This window comes from Wyeomyia smithii, chromosome 3 (genome assembly GCF_029784165.1).
Source record: "Wyeomyia smithii strain HCP4-BCI-WySm-NY-G18 chromosome 3, ASM2978416v1, whole genome shotgun sequence".
NCBI lineage: Eukaryota > Metazoa > Arthropoda > Insecta > Diptera > Culicidae > Wyeomyia > Wyeomyia smithii.
Window position 1 is genome coordinate 105,556,049 of NC_073696.1, and position 23,344 is coordinate 105,579,392.

The following is a 23,344-nucleotide window of genomic DNA, read 5'->3' on the forward strand; positions in this document are numbered from 1 at the left end:
TTGGCAAAACATTATTTCGAGATAATTGTGTATAAAGTTCCAAGTTTAGCTTAGGGGACCGTGACGAGGCACGCTTCAAATCGTTGTAACTTTTTTCCTAGTGCTCAAATCCCTATGAAAATACTCTGAAATCTAAGATATAGCAATAATTTTTTTTGACATTCTGAAAAATAAATAGGTATGTTACCCATAATGTTCAGATAAAGGTCGATATATATTGTAGTAACCGAAATTCAACCGGGTTATTAACGGCCTGAATCCCTGCAGGGCAGTGCGAACAATGATGATTGTTACAATTTATTGTTTTTTACCATTCTGCCCTCCTTCGCACCCATTGTTTTGCCCGCTGCTGTTTTTATTATTAATACTATCATACGTACAGCCGGTCGGGTCGAACGGCCACACGCCGTTCCCACTCTGCCTGCTGGTGCTGGGCAAAGTGCGACGATTACGGTAATGATGGCGGTGGTGGTGGTGGTGGTAGTGGCGGTGTCGTACCGAGGGTGGTTCATTTTTTATGCATGGCACCACGCTCACGTGCTTTTTCCTATTTTTTCCGAATCGCCGCCCACACGCCTTACAGGCGAACTTTTGCCACTTGCTCCGAGCACTCGATTGAAAGGACAAATGTGGCCTCCGTTTTCGCACACGGTTATCGCGTAAATAGAGATGCTATTTGGGAGATTGGAACGGCATCTCACCGCACCGACCGCTCCAGCATCCGCGAAACCGCAAACTTTCCGAGAAGAGAAGATTCCGCAGCGGGGAATTTTGTTCACGGCTTATAGGTGTTTTTACGCACGGCTTGTTGGAAAATCGGAAAAGGTCTCTCAGTAAGATAACGAAAACGATTAGGTTACGAAACTGTACAATAGCGAAGCAGTAATGCGATATTGAATAGATATAAAATCCTAATTGCCCAGTATCGCAAAATTTTAAAATCATAGGCTGTGATTTAATTAGGAATTTATCGATTTTAATAAACTTTTTTGTCAAAACTAAACCTTATTAGGAAACTGAATTTGATTCACATAGCGGTTACATCTTAAACTTTCATGTATCTTAGTTGTGTCGGTCACAAACTCAAAGAACGCTTCAAAGCGAAAATGTATAAACACCTTCAGATTGAGTGCATATTACATTCGTACCCTGGTTGGTTTAAATTTTAAAAACTCTTTCTCAACAATGTAAGTAGAGAAGAAGTTTTTTTTTATTTTGCCTTACTGATACTAAGTACTAGATACTGGAAACGAATTGTATAAAAAAAGTTTTCGAATGCGGTGCGTATTTAGAGGCCTAAGTTGTTAGCATCTTTTTGGGTCTGGGGCTTGTTTCAGGGCAAAATATTCGATTGAACTCACGTGACACGAAACAGTGGAAGATTAAAACTAAATTCATCACTATGTAAAATTTTATAAAAGGGTATTGCTAATTTGTTACTAAAAAGAAAAAAGCCTGCTATGTAAACGTCAACCAGTTATCAAATCTTTCATGAAAATCGTTCATAACTTCTAAATTAGAATCATCAAGTTCTAAAATGATCCTCTATAGGTTCCATGCAGAGGCGTAAATAATTTATATTTATTTTCCGTCGGTGTCTTAGATGAATAACTAATTAGCGATACCCGGAAAGGTGATTCCGCTTCACTCCCTCAAGGAATGACACATCAAATAACCGAATCGCAACACTGATTTTACCTTGCCTTGTGATGGTGAGCATAGCCGAGAGATTTATGACTTCAAAAAAATCTTGCCGAGGTTAAATTCAGGCCAGTTAATCGCTCGTAGTTTCGATTCTCGCAAATTCATATTTCAATCACTATTAGATACAGAAATAAAAAAGATTGAAGTTCCAACAAAAATCGTTGCAATCCTCTATTACTTTACAATTACTTTATAGTCAGTAGGATAGGTGTAAGTTTAAGGCGGAACGGTATTGAATCCACAAATGGCCTACTTCGAGCTAGAGATGGTCGGGTATGGGAAATTTGTTACCCGTACCCGACCTGTACCCGACTCAACAAAAATTTTCAAACCCGTACCCGCCCCGAACCCGAAGTCTGGTTTGTTCAAAATACCCGTACCCGACCCGAACCCGAAAAATATCTATTCCAACTACCGGTACCCGACCCGTACCCGATAGAAAAAAACGCCGAAATTGCCGGTACCCGACCCGTACCCGACCCGTCCTGAATTTTTGTTTAGTTTTTTATTTCAAAATGCCTGGGTACCTCGCACATTTTATGCACTCATTGTCATATGTGGTCTCTCGAGCTGATGGCCGGAGTTAGGCTAGAACCGAGTGTGCGAATGATAATGAACCCAGAGTTTCAGGCGGGTGGTCCACTATAAGGAATCGGTCCACTATGAAAAGTGCATCTAGTAAAGTTTAAAATAAACGACGAGTTTTAAAAACTCATTAAAAGGTCAAACGAATTTTGAAAGGTCAAAAGTTTATAACTTGAGAAAAATTTGATAACTCACTGCATTTGCCAAAAACCTGTAATTTTGAGTATAGATTCGGTGTCATCGGTAAATTCTAAAAATCGGTAAAAAACAGATATTTCTGCACATGCGGCATTCTTGGTCACAGTACAAACCAAGACTATGCTATCGATGTCAAATTTTATATATTTGTTTCGTACTAAACATCTCAATGCACAGTGGGAAAGCGCTGGCCATCAAAACAAATGTTTAAACGTCGTTTCATAATATTTTTTTATTATTGATATAACATTTAAGTGCTTAAGTCCAAAATTTGGGTGCTATATTATAAAATTTGATTTTTTTATAACATTTCAAAGCTCGGCATACTGATATTTTTTGACATATTTAAAAAAAAATATATCATTACTTTAAAACGCTCTGCAGCTTCAATGATAGCTTGTTTTTTTTTGTCCTCGAAGAAAAAGTTGATTTTTAGTTAGTTTTTATTACCTATTATAATATATAATATTGTTTAAATTTTTATAAAAACAATTTTTTTTTCGCGAAATTTGGTTGATTTGAGGAGTTGTGCAAAAACTACGTAATCTGTTTTTGTAAAGAGGACGCCCTGTGGCGTTGCTTGTGGTTAAAGATCATATAATTCTGTTAAATAAAAAAGTGAGAGGAAAAGTGCTAAAAAATCATGAGAAATTAGTCACGTGCTTTGTGAACGTCCCCAAATAAAAAGTGGAATGGAGATTCGTGTTCAGCACCCCAAAATTAAGTAAATACCATATTTTTGTCGTATTTATCGACACTTTTTTTACTTGACAAGCATTTGTATTAAGTCGCCCCACTGTGCAATGCTCCGCGGTTTTCCTCACAGTTATGAAAAAAGCCCGACAAAAATTCCATTTAAATCAAAACCGTTGCAGGAAGAACTTTTCACTCTAACATTAGAAAGCGATAGCATGATGTCATTCCTTCGGTGCATAGACGGCCGACAACTGTCAGGATAGGTATTGAGCGATCTCTCGTTGAGTGAGGATGTGCGATTTTTTCTCCGATCTTACCGATTATCGACATTAAGAAAACACCCAGGCTTGAAATGATAAAAATTAAATTCTCATAATGCATGAAAATTGAATTACCCGTACCCGACCCGTACCCGACCAATTGAGAATTTTTCAAACCCGTACCCGACCCGAACCCGAAGCCTTGGTTTTTTAATTACCCGTACCCGACTCGAACCCGTAAAATATTTTTTGGCCTTACCCGAAACCCGACCCGAACCCGTCGGGTACGGGTCGGGTACGGGTTTCGGGTAAAAATACCCGTACCCGACAATCTCTACTTCGAGCCACCACTTCGGATTTTCAAAGGCACCAAACTCGATGATTGAACCGATGAGGAACCTTTTTTTTGATAAAAATAATTTTTCGTCAAAAACCCTTATTTTATTTCAATCATAAATACAACTACGAAAAATCTAGAGATAAACTGATACATTATTTAAAAAAAAAAATGAGGAATCCAGAAATATATCAATTTTCAGCAGCAGTGTTGCCAAATATGTTCTGATGGCTTTTGGAAAATTAAACTGCATTTTTCGATAAATGTGTAAATTTCAAATTTGATAATTTAATCGTGTTCCTGTGAACATCTTACCCGAAAAAAAAACCCGAAAAAAAACAACAACAACTTCGCTGCTTCTCTTTTAAGAGGCCTGAAGGCCTCCTTCACAATCTTACGTCGATACCAATAATATCAATGTTGTCCGCAAAACCAAAAAGCATGTGAGATTTCTGATAATCGCACCGTTTCTTTGCACGTTTGCTTTTCGTACTATGCCTTCAAGGACGATGTTTAATAGTAAGTTGGAGAGCGCCCCCAGCTTAGATGGACTCTAATGTTACGGACGTGAATAATGTCTCACCGAAGCTCGTTTCTTATCACTGAGTCGTATGCCGTCTTAAAATTTACAAACAGGTTGTGAGTCTACAAGTTACACTCTGGGAAACGCCCCTGTCTGTGGCTGTGACAATCACCCTATATGGGAGTCCATGTTTGGCTTCGCTTCCATCCAGTCCGAGACTGTTGTTACTTAAAGTGTTGGCTTTGAACTCTTTCAGGATGCTTAGAAGTAACGAGTCACCTTCGAGCACCGTTGTATATCTTCGCAGCCTTAGTGAGCCAAATTCTGGCTCTTTCTTCACATGGATATGTAGAGGCAGTAAGTTTCCATGGTTGCAGTCGGCGTTGTGCGCGGGGCACTGGTAACTGAAAGACAAGCCAATTGTTGAACCTTGGTAAGTTTCGCCTAGGCTTTTGGTTTCCTTTACCTTGGGCCATCATACGAGGACTGCGTTGGTTATACGTAACCGAGCAATGGTGATGTAAGACCAGAGCACTAATTGGGGTTTTAGCCCCCAGCTCTTACCAAACAGCTACAAGCTCAAATAGCTGAAGTAGCCTTCTTTATAGCGTAGTCTAGTTGAACAGTCCAGTTCAGCTTCTTGTCCAGAATGATTACAAGGTATTAAGTCTCGTTGCTGCAGCTCAGTCTTACCTCATTTAATAGCGGAGGAGTGATTGAATGCATCCTTCGCTTGGTGAAGGGTATGACTGTTTTAGCTGAGTTAATCTTCAGCCGTTCTTCACCACTCAGAAGTGGTGTCAAGAGCCGTTTGCATGTGATTAGAAAGAGTTGCATCACAGTTTCCCCGAACAATTAGGACTATGTCATCCGCATAACCAATAACCTCGTAGCCTAGCTGCGATAGCTTGATCAGAAGAACGTCTACCACCAGTACTCCGTTAGTCTACTGTGACGGACGTATCTCCCAATGCAGCTGATCTAGTTCGTCGTAGTATTGTCGACTCCTTTTTTTGCAGAGCCGTGTGAATTGATGCAAAGAACGTGTTATCGAAAGCTCCTTCAATAAAAGAAAAAAAAAGCGCACACCGCTCTCTCTTTATATTTCAGTGACTTCTCGATTTTCGTCGCTAGGCAATGCAAAGCGGTTTCAGTAGTTTTACCTTGTTGATAAGCATATTGATGCTTATGCAAAGATAACTTCTTTAGAAACTCGCTACGCATATAGTTATCCGTGATTTTTTTCATCAACTTGAAAAGAGTTGAAATCAGGCTTTTAGATCTGAAGGCTTTGGGAAATATGTTGTCTTTTTTTGCCCGGCTTTGGTATAAACACCACCTTAACGTTCCGCCAGCTGACCGGGATATGTCCCAGCTGGCTCGAAAAAGGTTGTTGAGTTCGGACATGATGAGACGTCCGGTTTTTGTAGAAAGATTGCTAGAATGCGTCCAGTCCTTAAGACTTCGTAGACTCAAAAGAGCTCAGCCGTCAGTTGATAGAAGTCTCCGTGAACAGTCGACGAGCGAGCCCTGCAGAGTCACGCGACGTCATGCATCTGGATCCGAGGCTCTGTAGCTCCTTAGCGTTCGACTCGGAGGTTACTGTAGAACCAGGAAAGTGAATGTGCATGAGAACATGCAGTGTTTCTCTGGCTGTGACAGTCATAATTCCACCTTCCTTTTTCAATTGCCCAAGACCGACTTACTCCTCTTTCGATTTTTCGGCAGAACCTTCTTTGCCATCGCGAAAATCGATTTTAACACGCTGTTATTATCAGCGATGCACCAAAATATATTTTATAAATGAATATTTAGACATTTTGGTTGACTTAAATGTTTTTTTTTTGTCATTATTTTCACAGCACGCCCAGTATTTGAAATTCTATAAAAAACTACCACTAGCACCAAACGGAAGAAAACAGATGAATGTTTTTGGAAACGTGCACGCTGGCGTTTTCAACACAGATTAGATTTTTCTTTTCCTTCTTATCATCATTGAACGTACAATGACGGCAAAAAAGGACAAAGACTATAAAGGACACAAACACGGAAGCGGTAAGATAAGAAACTTTCGTCTGTACCTTGCTCAACTGATAGTTTTCCCAACCCGCAGAACTAAGCGCAACAGCATTAACTTCAAAACTAGACGCTCATCTGCAAAACGGCAGTACAGCCGGTCTTATTACATCTCAGGATCCACTGAAGCGCACGAATAAACCACTCATGGAGAAGCGACGACGCGCACGCATCAATCAGAGCCTTGCCATCCTGAAAGCTTTGATTTTAGAATCAACTGTAAAAACCAAATCCGGCGATGGACAAACCAAACACTCCAAGTTGGAGAAGGCTGACATCTTGGAGCTTACTGTGAGGCATTTTCAAAGACATCGAAACCTGGATAATCCTGCCGTTGACAAGTATCGGGCGGGATACACTGATTGTGCCAGAGAAGTGGCGAGGTACTTGGCAACTCCTGAGCCTCCGCCATTACCGAGCGTACCGACACTCACAGATGCCGGTTCGAAGGCTCGCTTGTTGCGCCATCTGGACAACTGTATCGCAGAAATTGATACTGAAATTTGCCCTAACATTCTGCCGAATGGAAAAACCGTGGAAGCGCCAAAGATTGAGAACATGTACGAGAATCATGGCGGCATAAAGAAGGCTAAGGATATTGTTGACTACAGTGGACAAGACTCGAATCCACTTGATTTCAGCAAAACTAATCGCGAGATTGGTCGATCCCCTTTCGCTTACAGAAGCCCGACTTCTGATCTTGCGCTACTCACTCCAACACCTAAACTAGTAAGTATTATCAACTATCAAATCGTTAGTTGCGATTTCGAACAGTTTTATGTTTTCTAGCTTCATCAAGATGAAAATAATAATCGTGGCAGTCATCGAACAAAAAGTTTACACTCACCTCAGCCACTAATTCCACACCACATAGATGACGTTGCCCATGGATCAGAGCTAACAGCGCAACCTGGAAGTAGTTCCAACATATCACCGTTTTCTAGTCACGCCTCGCTTAATAAAATGATTCTGTCTCAGCAACAAAAGTTAATCGATGTATCGAACTTGAAAAACTGCAGAATGGATTCAATGGCGATCAAACAAGAACCAGGAGCTATTCCTAATGGATTTACAGTGAGTTCCCCAGCGATGCCATCACCAACACCTTCAGCTGGTCACATGGAATCAGACAAAGAAGTTTCTAATGTAAGTTGTGACATTCTCTTTTTTTTTCAAACATGTATGAAATTTGTGATGGATCATTGCAGCACTCCGAGCATATTTCTGCATTGTCGTATCCTCCACAAGTGCGAATAAATGATAACCAAATGGCCCTCTTGATACCCGACCACTATATCCAGCTAGCGACGGCACTTGGGCTAAACACTCAACCAGTCCTCGAACATCCAAGTGCGCACCCTGCCACAGATTTTGAGACCCTTATCGAGCAGAACAGACGACAATCGGCATTGCATGAAAAAATGACTGCTGATATTCTTGCTAACCTGCACAGTCTGCCAGAAAATGTCGACGAAAACTACTGGGAATTGTACAAGAAATCACTCGGTATTCCCGATTTCATTAGCAAAATGACGTTGGATGATGTTCGGGCATTATTGGCGAGAGCCGCTCCGAAAGCTCTATCTCCTCCACTTCCACAGTTGGTTAGCAAGATGGAGGTCGACGAACCGGTTGACGAAAAACCAACCTTGTCGACCGAGATCGAAGAGCCGGAAAATGATTCCTCCAATCACAGTGTCAAGAGAGAAGTGAATCCTTCTAGTCCTATGGCTTCATCATCACGTGGTTGTACAGAGGAGAAAAACGGAGATGATACGGAAACTATGGCAGCAGCGGGCAGTTCATACGAAAATATTTCATCAAATGAAGAAGCCTCCCACGAGCACCACAACGATGGTTCCAGTGACGATAGCATGTGGCGACCATGGTAGAATACAAAATCTTCATTAGAGAAAGTGTATATAGCTCTAGAATTGTGCAATATTTTTGAAACTTATCATTTAAAGTACTATTTGGTATCCGTTAGACGATCTAGAATTTAGTGAAGTGTCAATCGCAAAAGCTTTATACACTCCAAACTTGCGAAGAAGATGCACAAACCGTACAGATTACGCACCACGAAACATGCTATAGTGATATAGACATGTGCTAATTCGTGGTCCGTTAGCATTCCATCTCACAGTTTAGAATAGTTTGATTATGCACCGGTGACCGAGTGGAACTTTGTATTGACAAGCGGAATGAAAAACAAAAAACGCATATACACATTTGAAGAATAGATCATGATCATAGTTCTAACTAGGTTGAGCTTGAGCATTCTGCGGTAGTAGACTTCATAGAAGGAATCAAGACTTACAAAAATGGTAATCATTTTAAGCATATGGAAAGTTTGCAATCATCCATTAAATACTATACAAACTATTTGCCGCTAAACCGAAAGACAATTACATCAATTATGAATTGATGTGGAAGTCGCATATTGTTGTTCAATGTTTCAGATATGTTACAGTGGCTAACCATTGATAAAACTGCAAAAAAGTACACTCAAGCATACACAGTAAAACTTTTGCATAGTGCAAAGTGGTAAAAACCGAAAATAAACTATTTAAAATCGCCAAAAAAGCTGCAGTATTCCTCAAACATGATGTCTTATTTTCGAAAGAATGAATAACTTGCATTGTCATCCAAATCAAAATCAATATCAGTAGTACAGCGAATGCAATTTATTTTCGCCATCAACACAGATGTTCACTCAAGACATTTGTTTTGCGGATTCTGTACTATCGTTCTTTGGCTGTGAAGGTTGGATACAGATAGACCATTGTGATTTAGCATTCAGCTCGTTCAGATCAAAGTTTTGACCACATGTGTTGCGTTTCTTGTGCGCCTTGAGATCCTGCCCCTGCATACAGAGTTTAGCATACGACAAGAGTGTAATAGAATTAACTATTTACCTGAGAGTAGGCCATGCCACAAGGACACGTGAAAGGTTTTTCTCCGGTATGCACCCGCAAGTGTATTCTCAATTTTTGACTAGTTATAAATTTCATGTTACATGTGGGACACTCAAATGGCCTGTCGCCTGCAAGAGAACATATACAAGAATTTAAAAAATAAATTCAAAAGTAGGTATATTCCCTTGCATCATACCAGTGTGATTTCTCATGTGCACGGTCAAATCTTGTTTACAAGGAAAACCTTTACCGCACACCAGGCAAGAGCATATCGATATTCCAAGGTGACGACGCATGTGCACCTCGTAATTTCCTGAATTACGAAAATTTTTACCGCAAATATTGCAAACGAATTTTCCTTTTTCAGTTGAAATTGGAGATTTTGATGATTCCTGGCTTTTGTTTACTCCATGAGAGTTCATGTGATTATCATACGAAGTTTTGCGCTTTATTTTTACGCCACAAATTTCACAAACGTACTCCTAGAATATCAATGTTAAAACGGAACTACGGTGAACATCTTTCAAAAACTTTACCTTTTTGGGAATCTCATCACGCTTCTTTATATGTTGTCGGTTGATGTGAGTTTTAACATTACTTTTATGTAGAAAGAATTTACCACAGTATGGACAGAGAACATTAGGATTATTTTGGTGTGTCAACTGATGGAGTTTATACCCGTACAAATTTTTGAACTGTTTGTTGCATGATGGGCAGCTCCAGGATTTTTTCTTATGAAACTTCATATGATATACTAAGTGCTCTAAGGTCATGAATGTTTTGTTACATGTGCCACAATGATGAATTCTGTAAATAAATATTTTTAGTATTGAAAAAGGCAAACTCAAGGACAAACGATTTTCTAAATAATATTTTCGCTATATTAACCTGGGTGACGAGTCATCTGTAGGGACATGCTCACTTTTAAGGTGAAAGTTTAAATTTCTAGGGTACTGAAACGATTCTTTGCAAATTGAACAAGTGACAGGCTTGACATCAGCTTTCTGAAATTTCCGAACATGAAATTTACTGAATAATTTTCAATTTGTAGGTAGGTATACTTAATCGTACCTCAGTTGCTGATTTTTTGGATGTTTCTTCGAGTCTCCCATCGCTTTCGATAAACTCAGAAACTTTGCCATGTTGGATGTCTCCATTGACTTTTGTGACCAGTAACCGCTCCTGTTGGTCAATAGAAATGTATCTTTAGGTTGTGTAACATTTCCCAGCAACCCAGTTTTCCGAATGTTATTTTCCCGAATGTACCGTTTCCCTGAATATACCATTCTACCGAAATTATCCCCACCGTAGAAATCACCTCTGTATAGGTTCGTTCGTTTTCCTAGGTTAACTGACCCATAGGGACTACCCCTAGTTTAGTCCGAACAAGCGAGAGCGGGTAAAGACAATATGCATAACATGGTTTATGAGATGACAGAACGATTTTTTCTACAGAAATCCAAAGAGGTCTTGACCTTGTTGAATGTTCAAGGCCAGATGCCTTTACTGCGGTACAATTTTTCTTTATCATAAAATAGATTTTTATATCCCAGCTGGTCTCGAGGTACCTACGCTGCTGGCCTAACAAGCCAGCCGTTGCGCAAGCCTCGCAATGTTTGCCAGATTGTAATTGTTCAGACTCAATATTTCGTTCGTCAAAATAGTTTATTCAAGGTAATATTTTTTGAGGAAATGCTACATTCGGCAAAAATTCTTTCGAGAAAATGGTCTTCGGGGAAACAGGTCTCGATGAATTGTTAAACAATCGTATCTTCATATGGTTTCCGGATGCTTGTATCTTCAATAACTAGCGAAATAACCCATAAAAATCAAGATTGTGATCTAGTTCAATAGCAAAAACATTAGACTTGGTAACAGTAAATTTTATACAATCTAGAAAATATAAGAAAAATATTACAATATTGTTTACCTGCTTTACCTTAGACTTGAAATGCGTCTTTTTGTGCTTTCTCAACTGCGCCTGTGAGGTAAAAGCACACGGACAGGCGTCGCATTTGTAATGGAGTTCCTTTGCGTGCATCCGTAAATGGTCCACGAAAAGGCATTTTTTCTCGATATCTTTATCACATAAAGCACAAGTCCACACTTTCCGTTTGTGGAAAGCCAGATGAGAGCTCAAGTATTGAAAAGTTGAAAATTCTTTTGGGCAAAAGAAACATTTTCGTATCCTAAAAAGGTTCTGCGAAGGGTAGAGTTTAGAGAAAAGTATGAATGGCTAGTTACTTTTTTTCATTGGGAGTATTCTCGTCAGCGTGATCGCTGTTTATATGATACCTAAGATATGACTGGTTAGTGAACACGTCGTTGCACTTTGAGCATTGCACTTCTCGTCTAGTTTCTGGTATTTTGCTAGGCACACACTTCTGATTTTCATGATTATCAACGACATTTTTAGTGTCAGTGTTTTCCGTAACCTTTCGGTGAAGGACTAGGTTCGGATGACCATCATCCGCCGACTGACACTGCTCATCTTCAACTTTTATTTCAGTCGCTAATGACTTGGTTTCCGGTTCATCGATCATACAGATTTCAAATTTCATAACATCCGATTTCTGATCTCGAGTTTCGTGTTCCAGCCAATTTCTCTGCCAATACAGTTCAGAATGCAAACAGCGTTCCTTGAACTCGAATGCATTTTCAACAAAAGAGAGACATTCTGAACATATTTGTTGTGGTAGTTCATCAGTTCGTTTAATCTAAAAAATAGAATGACAAAAGTGTTCACAAAAAGGATAGGATTTCGATATTTTTTACCTCCACTTTTGCAAGTAACCAGACTAATTCAGGAATATTGCGTGTTTGGTCAAACATTGACCATAGGCAAGAAGCTTTTCTTGTACAAATTCTGCATAGGTCTGCAATAGATTTCGTAGACAATAATGTATCCATTCTAATAAATATTTTCAACAGTTCGTCAAATGCAGGTTTGTATTCGCGTTGACGGCGTTGAAAGAGATTTTGAAGGCTGCTCTAGTGATGGGAAACTTATCGATACTTATCGATAATATCGATGAATGCTGATCATCGATATTATCGTTAATTTTTTGACGCTAACGATAATTATCGATATTATGAGGGTGAGCACAAGTCAGTGCGGCTGGTTACTGGAGGAGACCCAAAAGAAGGAGACCTCACCTACCCTACTCCAGGAGTTGCTTTTGCCGCTAGGTATTTGTTGAGTGCTGCTATTCGACAAGATTTAGCATTGTTGGGGGTGGTGTAAAGGTTCGCCCCGGGTGTCACTGAGTTTCTGAGAAATAATGGTAACTGAAAAGGTATTCATAGTTTTTAGTTTCCTAAGAACAGATGAATTCCACAACTTAGTACTGGAGAACTTTAAAATATATCCAAACTTTTTGCGCCATCTCATAAAAAGCAATGATACGAAATTGTAATAAAATGCATTTTCTTTGGCTTGCCAACTCTTATAATATGATGGACATGCATAGCGGCAGTCTATTGATAATTCTCTGGTAATTATTTAGTTTAACTTGGAACTGTTTAAGTTTAAAGTATTTGTTACCCAATAAACAATTTTTAGTTCCACTAAAAATCCAAATCAACGAAATTGTTGCGCCGAAAAAGTATCCTGATTTATACAGGGGGTAGACAAAATAATTGAGATAAATAAAATTCTCTCGAATTTTAAATGGCCAGAACTTTACGAAAAATGCATCAATTTTGCTAACCGGTTTCATTTCACTGGAAAACAATATTGTATTAGTATTACTTGGGAACTTGGTGTGACCAACCTACACCGAAAATGTTTCGGATTTCAAGAGTGTGTGTCAAAGTGTACATTTTTGCAACGCATAGAACGTTTTAGGCAACTAAGTTGTCTATCTAAAATATTTCATTTAAAAAAACCTGAGATCACCTATATTTTCTAAAATCATTTTTTGTTTTTAAAATTATATATTTTTCAGAGTAGGATCTTTAACTCATTTTTTTATATTTCTGAAGGAAAGTTCAGATAATTTTTACTAAGATATATTGATTCATAAGAAAAAGGTTCAAATACAGTTAGGTTTTCTTACGCGGGGGATACATGCCTCGTGAAAAAAACATGTTAATTCAGAAATCCGCTTGATGAACCGCTCTAATTCAAAAATTCGCGTAAAAAACCACGTTAATTTTAAAATCTGCATAAATAACCTTTTAGAGAAAATCCGCGTGAAAATAAGCTGACCTTTTTATATGTTAATCCAGATAAATTTTCAAACGCAAGTTTGCAAAGTTGCTTGGTTTAATAAGACCTACACACCCACAATGTTCGATTGAATTCTGCTAGAGTGCTGCAAGCTCAAAGAACAATAGTATATCCAACAGGGAAAAAACCGCCAAAATCAACACGTCAAAAACGCGTCAAAAACGGACATCGTGCGGCACTTTGTGAATGCCAAGTATGCCGGTTCTGGCATCTTCAACATCTTGACACTATTGGCCAACGATCAGAGCATCGAAAGAAAGCCCGGTTCCGGACCACCAACGACCCTGAGCGACAAGAAGCTTCAAAGGATGCTGAGGAGGAAGACCGAGGGAAAAGTGGCTAAATCGCTGCGTGCACTTGGCCGAGAGGTTCTAAAACAGTGAAAAAGTATCTGGAGAACATGGATATACATGCAGGAAGCGGCAGTCCCGTCCACTGGTCTCGGAGCTGCAGGCAATGACGCAGCGACAGCGGTTGAATAATATGGTCAAGTCGATTTTCCCGGTGAATCGTGACGCGGCAGTGGTATTGGACGACTAAACCTATCTCACCCTGGATGGCAACGACTAGCAGGACTCTTCGTATTTTACCTCCCCCACGAAGGAAGTGAGCACCGAGGTAAAGTTTATTTCACAGACCAAGTTCCCCAAGAAAGTGCGGCTTTGGCTGACAATCAGTGAGAAAGGGATGTCAAAGTTGCTCTTCTTTCGCTCCGGGCTGGCCGTGAACGGGGAAATTTATAGTACGAAGTGCCTGACAGAAGTTGCGTCGTTCATCAAGAAATACCATAAGCGCGAAGACACGGTGTTCTGGCCAGATTTGACGTCGGCCAACTACTCGAAGCGATCGTTGGAGGAGATGGAGCGGCTGAATATCGATGTGGTGCCGAAGTCGGCGAATCCGCCCAATGTCCCCCACCTGCTTCCCATCGAGAATTTCTGGACAAACTTGAAGCGCAAGATCTATTCCAACAATTTTGTCGCAAAAACGGAGGAGGAATTAATAAAAAATAACGAAGAAAGAGCTTAAAAACACGGCTACACGCATGTTTTCGTCCGCCATGGCGAATGTTCCGGTTAACTGCCGGAAGGCTGCACGCAAGGACGTAATATTTTTTGTAAGGAAGCTAACATGATAACCTTCCATGGGAAATTTATCCAACTCAATTATCTGTCATAGTTTTTTTTCATCACCATCTGAAACAGTTTTTTTTATCACCATCTGAAAAAATTTTTTTTACCCAAACGTTCACAGAAAATAATATCGTTTTAGGATTGACAGCGATCTGTTAGTTAAATTTACCATATGTATTTCTTCTCAAAATAACTACACTTTTATTTGAGACAACTGTAGTGTAGTTAAATTACCCGTGAAATTTCAACAACAATCTGTGGTTAATTTTACGACAATTTTTAGCCTTAGTAGTAGCTTTATTTAAATAACTACAATTCACTGCAGTTGTAGCGCGATTAACTACACCTTACCCACAAAATAGGTCTGAAAGCGTATTGTAGTTAAACTTAAACTACAATGTAGTTATTGCTTTCCTTGTTCGATCTGGTCCAAAAAAAGACGCCATTTCTAAGTAAACATTGTTGATTGGTGAGTCATTTTTAGTGCTATTGTAAATGCTTTGTGACCCCGAAGACATCGCCGGTGAGTAAAAACACTCTGCAAATTATCAAATTTCTTAGAAACCAGTTTTGTTTTTTCCTTATGCCAGAAGCGGATAAGAATCCTGCACTTCGGCAATTCATAATCGATTCTTGGGGACTGAATCCGGAAATATACGCTATACTAATCGGTATTATCACACAATCCTTCCAACTCGTCTCGAAGTATGATGGTGGCCTAAGAAGGTTGAGTATGTGTGAAGTGATGTGAAGTTGAGTGAAGTGAAAAAATAAAGGTTATTGTTTGTTGTTTTGTTACATAACTTGTTTTCATTCTAGGCTGGTTTTTCCCCTTTGCTGATGCATTAAACAAAGGTTACGTATTTGGCCTTGCTTTAATGCCTGAGCGGAGGTTGGAGAGATCAGCCTTTCCATGATCACTCCTCTTTCCTGAATGTTAAACGTAGTAGACAACACCACAACGCGGTATTTGTTCTAACAAACTCGTTGTTAAGATAACAAAACCAACGCTGTTAAAATAAGAACAAATAGGGCTTTGAATTTTAGTTATTTTGACAGTGAAACAGTCGAAACGACTTCGTAGCCCTCGGCTACTGTTTTCGTCAAAAATACTACAGGCATAGTTAAAATGAATGTTCCACGCGTTCGGTTCGAAATCGTCGGTGCTCTGTAGTTAATTTGAACCCCATTTATAGTTAAACTTGCTACAGCCTTTTTTTCAGTGTTAGCTGTCAAATTATCGATACTTATCGATAATATCGATAAAAACACCGGAATTATCGATTGTTATCGATGTCTGTTTTGGGCGATATTTCCCATCACTAGGCTGCTCGTACCTACACGAATTCTCATATGTAATTGTCAAAACGTGCGTAACAAAAGCAAAAATATTTTCGCATACAAAAACCAATTAAATATCAGCAACACCGTCAACGCAAATGGCAAATGATTTTACGAATTTTACCGACAGTTTTGCTCATCGACACATTTATCTGAGTACAGAGCCCGAGTGGCGTAGCGGCAGGAAATTAAACTAAAAACTTAAAATATTATTCTACACTCTTAGATTTTATTGATGAGAACTCAACAGCTGATAAATTCAGTGAAATGTCCTAAATGTCCAAATATACAAATAAACGAGAACATCAATTATGAGATAACCAGATTCGAAAAGTTGAAAATAAAGATGCATTGCTAGAAACATGAAAAATAACCGTCATCAAACCATGTTAGAAAGATAACAGGCATGCCAATTTACTATGTGACAAAATCACATATTACATGATAAAATAACATATTACATGATAATTATACAACCACTATCACACACTACACTGATAAAAGGGTCATGCACCACGTGAATAGAGTTGAGTTCATATCCAAACGCGCAGCGAACAAGTCACTATTGTTGATCGCCATCCGAAATCATCCGTGATTCAATGTATACAGTCCACTTAGTCGTCGAAGGCCGGTTCACGAGTTAAAGAACATTTTCGGGATCGGTAAAAAATTACTGAATTTTACATGGTCCTTCGAGGCCGGACTTTAGTGCAATTAAAGGCAACCGGTGGCCTTTGTAATCGCGTTAACAATAGTGTTGCGCTGCTGAAGGCATAGACCGCGAAGATAAAAAGGTTAGCAAAACCACATGGTCGACACATGGTGAAAGTGTTCTCGGTCGTATCTTTGGCTTGCCAAGAAAAAAGCCATTCTCGCGTTGGGATAACAAATTTCGAACGAGTGGGAAACTGTGTCGTTATTCCGCATTCGTTCTAGTGATCGCAGTGGTACGCAAATACCTCTTCGCATTGTTCAGAGTAGGGCCATTGTTGGTCGATGATCGATTTATCATCGAGAGAAACGGCATGTGATTGGGTGCCGTGAATATTAGATTCCTTATTACGGTTTGATTCGGAGTCGCTGTACGCTGTGCAAACAGCAAACTGATAAGTGTGTCAACGGAACTAACTTCCACACTGGAACCAAAAACATTATATCAAGAAGACTGGCATCTCTGGACCGATCCCATACAAATGACAAGCGTCACATCAAACAGCGCACTCCATTTATTGAAGGTGGAAGTTTGCAACGCTGCGAAGACAGAATGGGTGTATGTGGTGGTCGAACCTGTGCGTTCGGCTTGCATTCGCATAGCCAGTACACACACTAGCATGCATTAGTTCCACTTTTACTCGAAAGACTTCGCTGCCAAAACTGTCGCTCAATCTCAGGCTGAGTTCCCAGTCTTCTTGATATGATGTTTTTGCTGGAACGCTATAAGGACAGTTAGCACCGGCTATCCTGAGGGAAACTCGCTGGACGCAACCAGATCTGCGTAAGTAGAGCAATTTATAGTATATTCCTTGCACACGACATTTCGCGTCGGTTCGGTAGTGCCTTTCTGCGCATTGGCCCGCGACGAGAAAAATTGTTGCAATCGGTACATACGGTACGGTAGAGTCATCCCGCGAGTTGACCCGGGAGAGAGGAATCGTACGGCTTGCGCCGGTTCGTGTTACCCCAAGCAAGTTGCAAACATGCTTACAGAAGGAGAAATAGTGAGCAGTGAACATGAGGCTGCGTACCTCCAGAAAGGCAAAGATCATCTACTAGAAACACTCAAGAATTTGATGCAGTGTGCAAAAGAAGCTAAAGACGGGAAAAATTCTGATTAGTTGGAAACTCGGGCAGAAAGGCTAGAAGAGATCTATAGGGAATATCGCCGCGTAGTATGTGCTTTAGAGTCAGTGCATAACGTTTGTTGCGAAGAGGAACGTATCGACTTCGAGAATAAATACTGCGCACTTCGAGCATTCTTATCTAAGCAGCTTAAAGACCACGCAACACCTATTTCTCAATCTGTGGCGGTGCCGCAGATGAGCCACAGTCGCTATCCAGAACTAAATCTCTCCCGGTTCACTGGCAAAATCGAAGATTGGTGTGTGTTTCGTGATGCCTTTGAATCGGCTATCGGTAACCGTGAAGAAGTGTCGAACATTGATAAATTTCAATATTTGAAAGGGCTTGTGCAGGGCGAAGCGGCGAGAATAATTGAGTCTATTTCGGTGTGCGAAGAGGGGTATAATGATGCGTGGCGAGCCTTAAGGTTGTGTTATGAGAATAAACGCCAGTTGGTACGATGTCACATAAAGGCATTGTATGATACGCCTGCAATGAAGAGGGAAACTGCAGATGAATTACTTGGTCTAGTGGACAAATTCGAACAACACATTTCCGTTTTGCGACGATTGGGAGAAAATGCTGATGCCTGGAGCTCGATGTTAGTCTATCAGTTATCCATTGGTTTAGATTCTCATAACTACTGCGCGCGCCTCGATTCGGACAGTGTAGCTGCCGTTCTTGGTGGAACCGCTAATCCTTTATTCGATGATTGTGAAGATTCCATGCCGACCTACGTCTATATGGTCAACTATTTGCAAAACTACGCTCGAGTTCTCCAGTCTGTTGGGCCTTTCACCGTGGTAGGACGAAATCGCGACCCAATGGGGAAGCAACCAGTTTGATTCGGCGCTAATCTCAGTTGTGCGTCAAGGTCAACAGAATGCAAGAAAATGTGAAAAATGCAACCAAGATCATTTACTCTTTCAATGTCCAAAATACCAAAGACTACCGGATCAACAAAGATTGGAGTTTGTAAGATCCAAGAAACTTTGCCTCAATTGTCTTCGCAATGTTAATCACTTCGCAAAGAACTGCCCCTGGAAATCCTGCAAACGATGTCCAAGAAAACATCACACTTTACTCCACGGTGCACAATTCGCATATCAGATGTCTCCTCCTCAGACTAGTGGAACAATTGCCCTTGTCGCTCAGCCAACGTCGTCACACCCGCGCTCACCTTGCCAATCTTCCTCTGTTTCGAATGCTTCAGAGAAACTGTTTTCCCGCTATGTGCAACCTGGTTCATCGAAAAACATTCATTACGCTACGATAGCGTGCGAGGAGGATAGCCAAGTAAATACTATTATCCTTCCTACCGCGCTAGTTGAAATCGAAGACTATCGCGGTCGAAAAATTACTGCTAGATGTTTATTAGATTCTGGATCACAAAGCCATTTCATAAGTAGCGCACTCAGTCATAGGTTACAACTTCCGTACTGTAATGCTGCTCCAATTTTAGTGTGTGGTATCGGCCAGACAACAACCAAGACAACGCATTTCGTCACCGCTAAGGTGTCATCCCGAGTTTCTCCATTCACTGTGGAACCCCGACTATTGGTGTTGCCAACTCTGTCAATTAAACTGCCATTATCCACCATCAACATTCGAGAATGGTACATTCCGGACACAATTCAACTTGCCGATCCCACTTTTCACAGGTCACAGCAAATAGACCTCATTTTAGGTGCCGAATACTTTTTTAACACGTTGCGATATGGTCGTATACAACTGGGGGAACGATTGCCAGTACTGCAAAATTCCGCTCTTGGATGGATTGTCTCTGGTGCATGTGCGATAGAAAATCACGATCACAACGATCCACGGTTTTGTTTTACTAGCAATTCTGCTCGTTTAGGAGAACTTCTTCGGAAATTTTGGGAAATGGAAACCATCCCAGAGTCCAAGTGTTGGTCAGTAACTGAACGGATTTGTGAAGACCACTTTGCTGCCAACTTCTCACGAACCACCGAAGGACGTTATATAATCAAGCTACCCAAGAGAGATGAATTAATTCAGCAACTAGGTGATAACAAATATCAAGCTACAAGACGGGTTTTGGCTTAAGAGCAGTCACTGCAACGAAATCCACAGAAATACGCCTTGTACAAGGATTTTATTCAACAATATTTAGCCCTGGGGCACATGCGTGAGGTCACTGCTAGTGAGCATGACGTTCGCCCACAGTTTATTTTCCCGCATCATGGGGTTCTGAAGCAAGATAGCAGCACCACCAAACTAAGAACAGTTTTTGACGCCTCGTGCAAATCTCGTTCTGGACTAGCGCTTAATGTCGTGCTGTTACCAGGACCCACAATTCAAGACACTCTGGTTGCAATCGTGCTTCGTTTTCGTACGTATAGGTTTGTCGTTTCGGCGGACATCGAAAAGATGTACAGACAGGTACTGGTCCACCCATCAGAACAACCCCTGCAGCGCATACTTTGGCGAAATAGTCCACATGAACAGCTGAAAACATACCAGTTACTGATGATAACTTACGGTTTGAATAATTCTCCTTTTCTAGCAACCCGTGTGCTGGTACAGCTGGCAAAAGATGAGGAAACCAGATTCCCGATGGCAGCTCGAGTAGCAACGAGAGACTTTCACGTCGATAATCTTCTCACTGGGTCAAACGACATACGAGATCTTAAACAAATCTTTCAGCAAATGATCGACATGCTCCATGCTGGTGGATTTCCCCTTAGACAATGGTCATCTAATAGTCAAGCCATTTTCGACGTCATCCCCGAAACTTTTCGTGAAACTCGTACATTACTAGATCTCGATCCAAACTCAACTGTCACTGCTCTTGGTTTACGATGGGAACCTGCTGCCGATACACTTTCGTTCAAAATACCAAGATGGAAGGGAACGTATGGTCTCACAAAACGCAAGGTTTTGTCGCAGATGAGCAGCCTGTTCGACCCTCTCGGCCTTATCGGCCCAACCATTATTCGTGCAAAAATCATAATGCAAACCCTGTGGAAACATCATCTGGACTGGGACATACCGTTACCGCTACCATTCGAAGAAGAGTGGACAGAATATCAGCAAGACATACCACACTTGGAACATCTCCGTGTGCCCCGAGCTGCTTTGCAATTCCCCTATCAGTGTCTGGAAATCCATGGATTCTGTGACGCTTCCCAATTGGCGTACGGCGCTTGCGTCTATTTAAGATCAATCGATGCCTCCGGTCAGTGTTTACTGCAGCTGCTAACTGCAAAGTCACGAGTTGCCCCAGTCGACAGTAAATCGATACCTAGATTGGAGCTCGATGCAGCTGTGCTTCTAGCCTATTTGCTAACTCAAGTCATCGCTAGTATCAACCTTTCCGCACCGGTCTATCTGTGGACTGATTCCACCGTCGTTCTTAATTGGATTTCTGCTCCTCCGTTAACCTGGAAAACATTCGTTGCAAACAGGGTCGCTGAGATCCAGGAACACACTGCGTCTGCTTCGTGAGGCCATGTGCCATCAGAAGATAACCCTGCGTATCTACTCTCTAGAGGAACGAGCCTGCGTAATATAAAGATCTGCTCATTGTGGTGGGCTGGTCCAGTTTGGCTGAATAAAGTGGATGCTGCTTGGACAACGAATCCAATTCCAGAACACCGGAAGGTAATTGCTCTCGTAGTTTCAACTCAACCAGGAGATATAATCGAACGCTATTCACAGTTAAACCGTTTGATTCGAATATGTGCTTGGGGGCACCGTTTTCGCGAAAACACCCGTCGTAAAACCGTCGATCGCGTAATCGGTCTGTTATCCGCCGCGGAAATCGATCGCGCCCTAATGTCGTTAATCCGTCGTGTGCAAGATGAACACTGCTCTGGAGAAAAGGCAGCTGAAACAAAATCGAAGTGTGCCATTGAAGTCGAAATTGAGATTTCTGAAACCGCAGCTCGTCGAAGGTCTTATTCGAGTTGGTGGCCGGTTGCATCACTGTACGCTTGCTGTCGACGAAAAGCATCCTGTCGTGCTACCGGCTAAACATCATCTTGCAATTTTAATAGCACGACATATTCATGAGGAAACAATGCACGGTGGCCCAAATTTGCTGCTATCAACAATTCGCCAACGGTTTTGGGCACTGATGGGACGTGATTTAGCTCGTTGCACTGTACATCGCTGTGTCACATGCGCTCGAGCTCGTCCACGGTCTCTAGAACAGCTGATGGGTGATCTACCACCGGTGCGATTCACCAAGTCCTTCCCATTCGAAAACGTCGGGGTAGATTTCGCTGGGCCTGTATATTTGAAACCCGCCAGCAAAAAGGCCGCTCCCGTAAAGGCGTATGTAGCAGTGTATGTTTGCCTCGTTACAAAAGCGGTCCATTTGGATTTAATCCCCGATATGACTACTGATGGATTCATAGCCAGTTTGAGACGTTTTACTGGTAGACGGGGTAAGCCCAGTACGATCTGTTGCAACAACGGTCGCAATTTTGTTGGAGCCTGTCGTGAATTGGAGGAACTGCGAACACTGTTCCAGACTCAACGCCACCAAAGTGCCGTGACTGATGAAGGCAATGTCAACGGCATACAGTTTCGTTTCATCGCTCCCCGCTCACCATATTTGGGCGGAATTTGGGAAGCTGCCGTAAAATCGATGAAGCTACACCTACGCCGCACTCTCGGGAACGCAATGCTCACCGAGACCGAATTCGTAACTGCTCTTATTCAAGTGGAAGCAACACTAAACTCTCGTCCCATAACTCCAATGTCGGAGGACCCACAGGGTCTGCCAACCAGGAAATGCCCCGGGGTCTCCAACCATCGACCCCGGGGCATTTCCTGGTTGGCAGACCGCTGAATGCAGTACCTGAACCAGATATCAGTGAGGTCCCAGAGAATGGCAAAGGGTTCAATGTTTAGCGCAACATTTTTGGCGACGCTGGCACCGCGAGTATTTGAACACGCTACAATGTCGGTATCGTTGGTCAGTGGAATCTTCCAATCTCGTAAAGAACTCAATGGTGCTACTACGAGACGAGAATCTTCCACCTCAAGGATGGGCCATAGGCAGAGTTGTTGACGTTCAACCAGGCGAAGATGGACTGGTTCGCGTGGTATCCGTCCGAACTAGCACCGGGATCACACAGAGAGCCGTGAACAGATTGTGTTTGCTACCGATAGAAGTTGATCCCAAGCTATCAACCGAACTTGAAACTGGAGAAAGATTTTCTACATAGAAATAAAATAATTAATTTTGGAGGCCGGAATGTTTAAAACTAAGAAGTAAAATAATTGATATTTTCTAAATTAAAACTCAAAACTAATTATAATTAAAATATTGATACTAAAATTGTTATATCTAAAACATTAATAAAATTTGCTCCTACATCTTTAACGTTACCCTAACACAAATGTCAAACACAGGAAACCGATTTGCTATAAAAAAAACAGGAAACAAGAAACAATACACAATATTACATGATAATTATACAACCACTATCACACACTACACTGATAAAAGGGTCATGCATCACGTGAATAGAGT

At 41.1% G+C, this 23,344-nt stretch overlaps 4 protein-coding genes across 5 annotated transcripts in view; 3 read left to right on the forward strand and 1 right to left on the reverse strand.

The window, feature by feature from the left end:
• The window catches only part of LOC129731805 (uncharacterized), a 31,647-nt gene extending 22,667 nt beyond the window's left edge, over nucleotides 1-8,980 (forward strand). The window contains exons 2-5 of the mRNA XM_055692124.1: nucleotides 6,166-6,358; nucleotides 6,417-7,108; nucleotides 7,169-7,525; nucleotides 7,588-8,980. Of these exons, the coding sequence (XP_055548099.1) occupies nucleotides 6,310-6,358; nucleotides 6,417-7,108; nucleotides 7,169-7,525; nucleotides 7,588-8,271 (1,782 nt within the window). The 5' untranslated portion in view covers nucleotides 6,166-6,309 and the 3' untranslated portion in view covers nucleotides 8,272-8,980. The remainder of the gene's footprint in view (nucleotides 1-6,165; nucleotides 6,359-6,416; nucleotides 7,109-7,168; nucleotides 7,526-7,587) is intronic.
• A 68-nt stretch (nucleotides 8,981-9,048) lies between these two features.
• Nucleotides 9,049-12,298, reverse strand: LOC129727762 (gastrula zinc finger protein XlCGF57.1-like). Of its 2 annotated transcripts, none has more exons than XM_055685905.1 (9): nucleotides 12,070-12,298; nucleotides 11,539-12,011; nucleotides 11,234-11,483; nucleotides 10,366-10,476; nucleotides 10,183-10,298; nucleotides 9,831-10,101; nucleotides 9,491-9,776; nucleotides 9,295-9,422; nucleotides 9,049-9,242 (listed from the first exon to the last, which is right to left on the reverse strand). In XM_055685905.1, the coding sequence occupies exons 1-9, from the start codon at nucleotides 12,202-12,204 to the stop codon at nucleotides 9,093-9,095; spliced, it is 1,920 nt and encodes a 639-aa protein (XP_055541880.1). In that variant the 5' UTR covers nucleotides 12,205-12,298; the 3' UTR covers nucleotides 9,049-9,092. The 2 variants fall into 2 exon arrangements, with proteins under 2 accessions (XP_055541880.1, XP_055541879.1); XM_055685904.1 differs by having other exon boundaries at nucleotides 11,225-11,483; nucleotides 12,070-12,297.
• Nucleotides 12,299-19,983: 7,685 nt separating this feature from the next.
• On the forward strand, nucleotides 19,984-21,306 carry LOC129728467 (uncharacterized). The gene has a single exon (XM_055686914.1). The coding sequence runs from the start codon at nucleotides 19,984-19,986 to the stop codon at nucleotides 21,304-21,306; it is 1,323 nt and encodes a 440-aa protein (XP_055542889.1).
• Nucleotides 21,307-21,661: 355 nt separating this feature from the next.
• LOC129728468 (uncharacterized) lies at nucleotides 21,662-22,657 on the forward strand. The gene has a single exon (XM_055686916.1). It carries the CDS (start codon nucleotides 21,662-21,664, stop codon nucleotides 22,655-22,657), a length of 996 nt encoding a protein of 331 aa, XP_055542891.1.
• The last annotated feature ends 687 nt before the right edge of the window (nucleotides 22,658-23,344 follow it).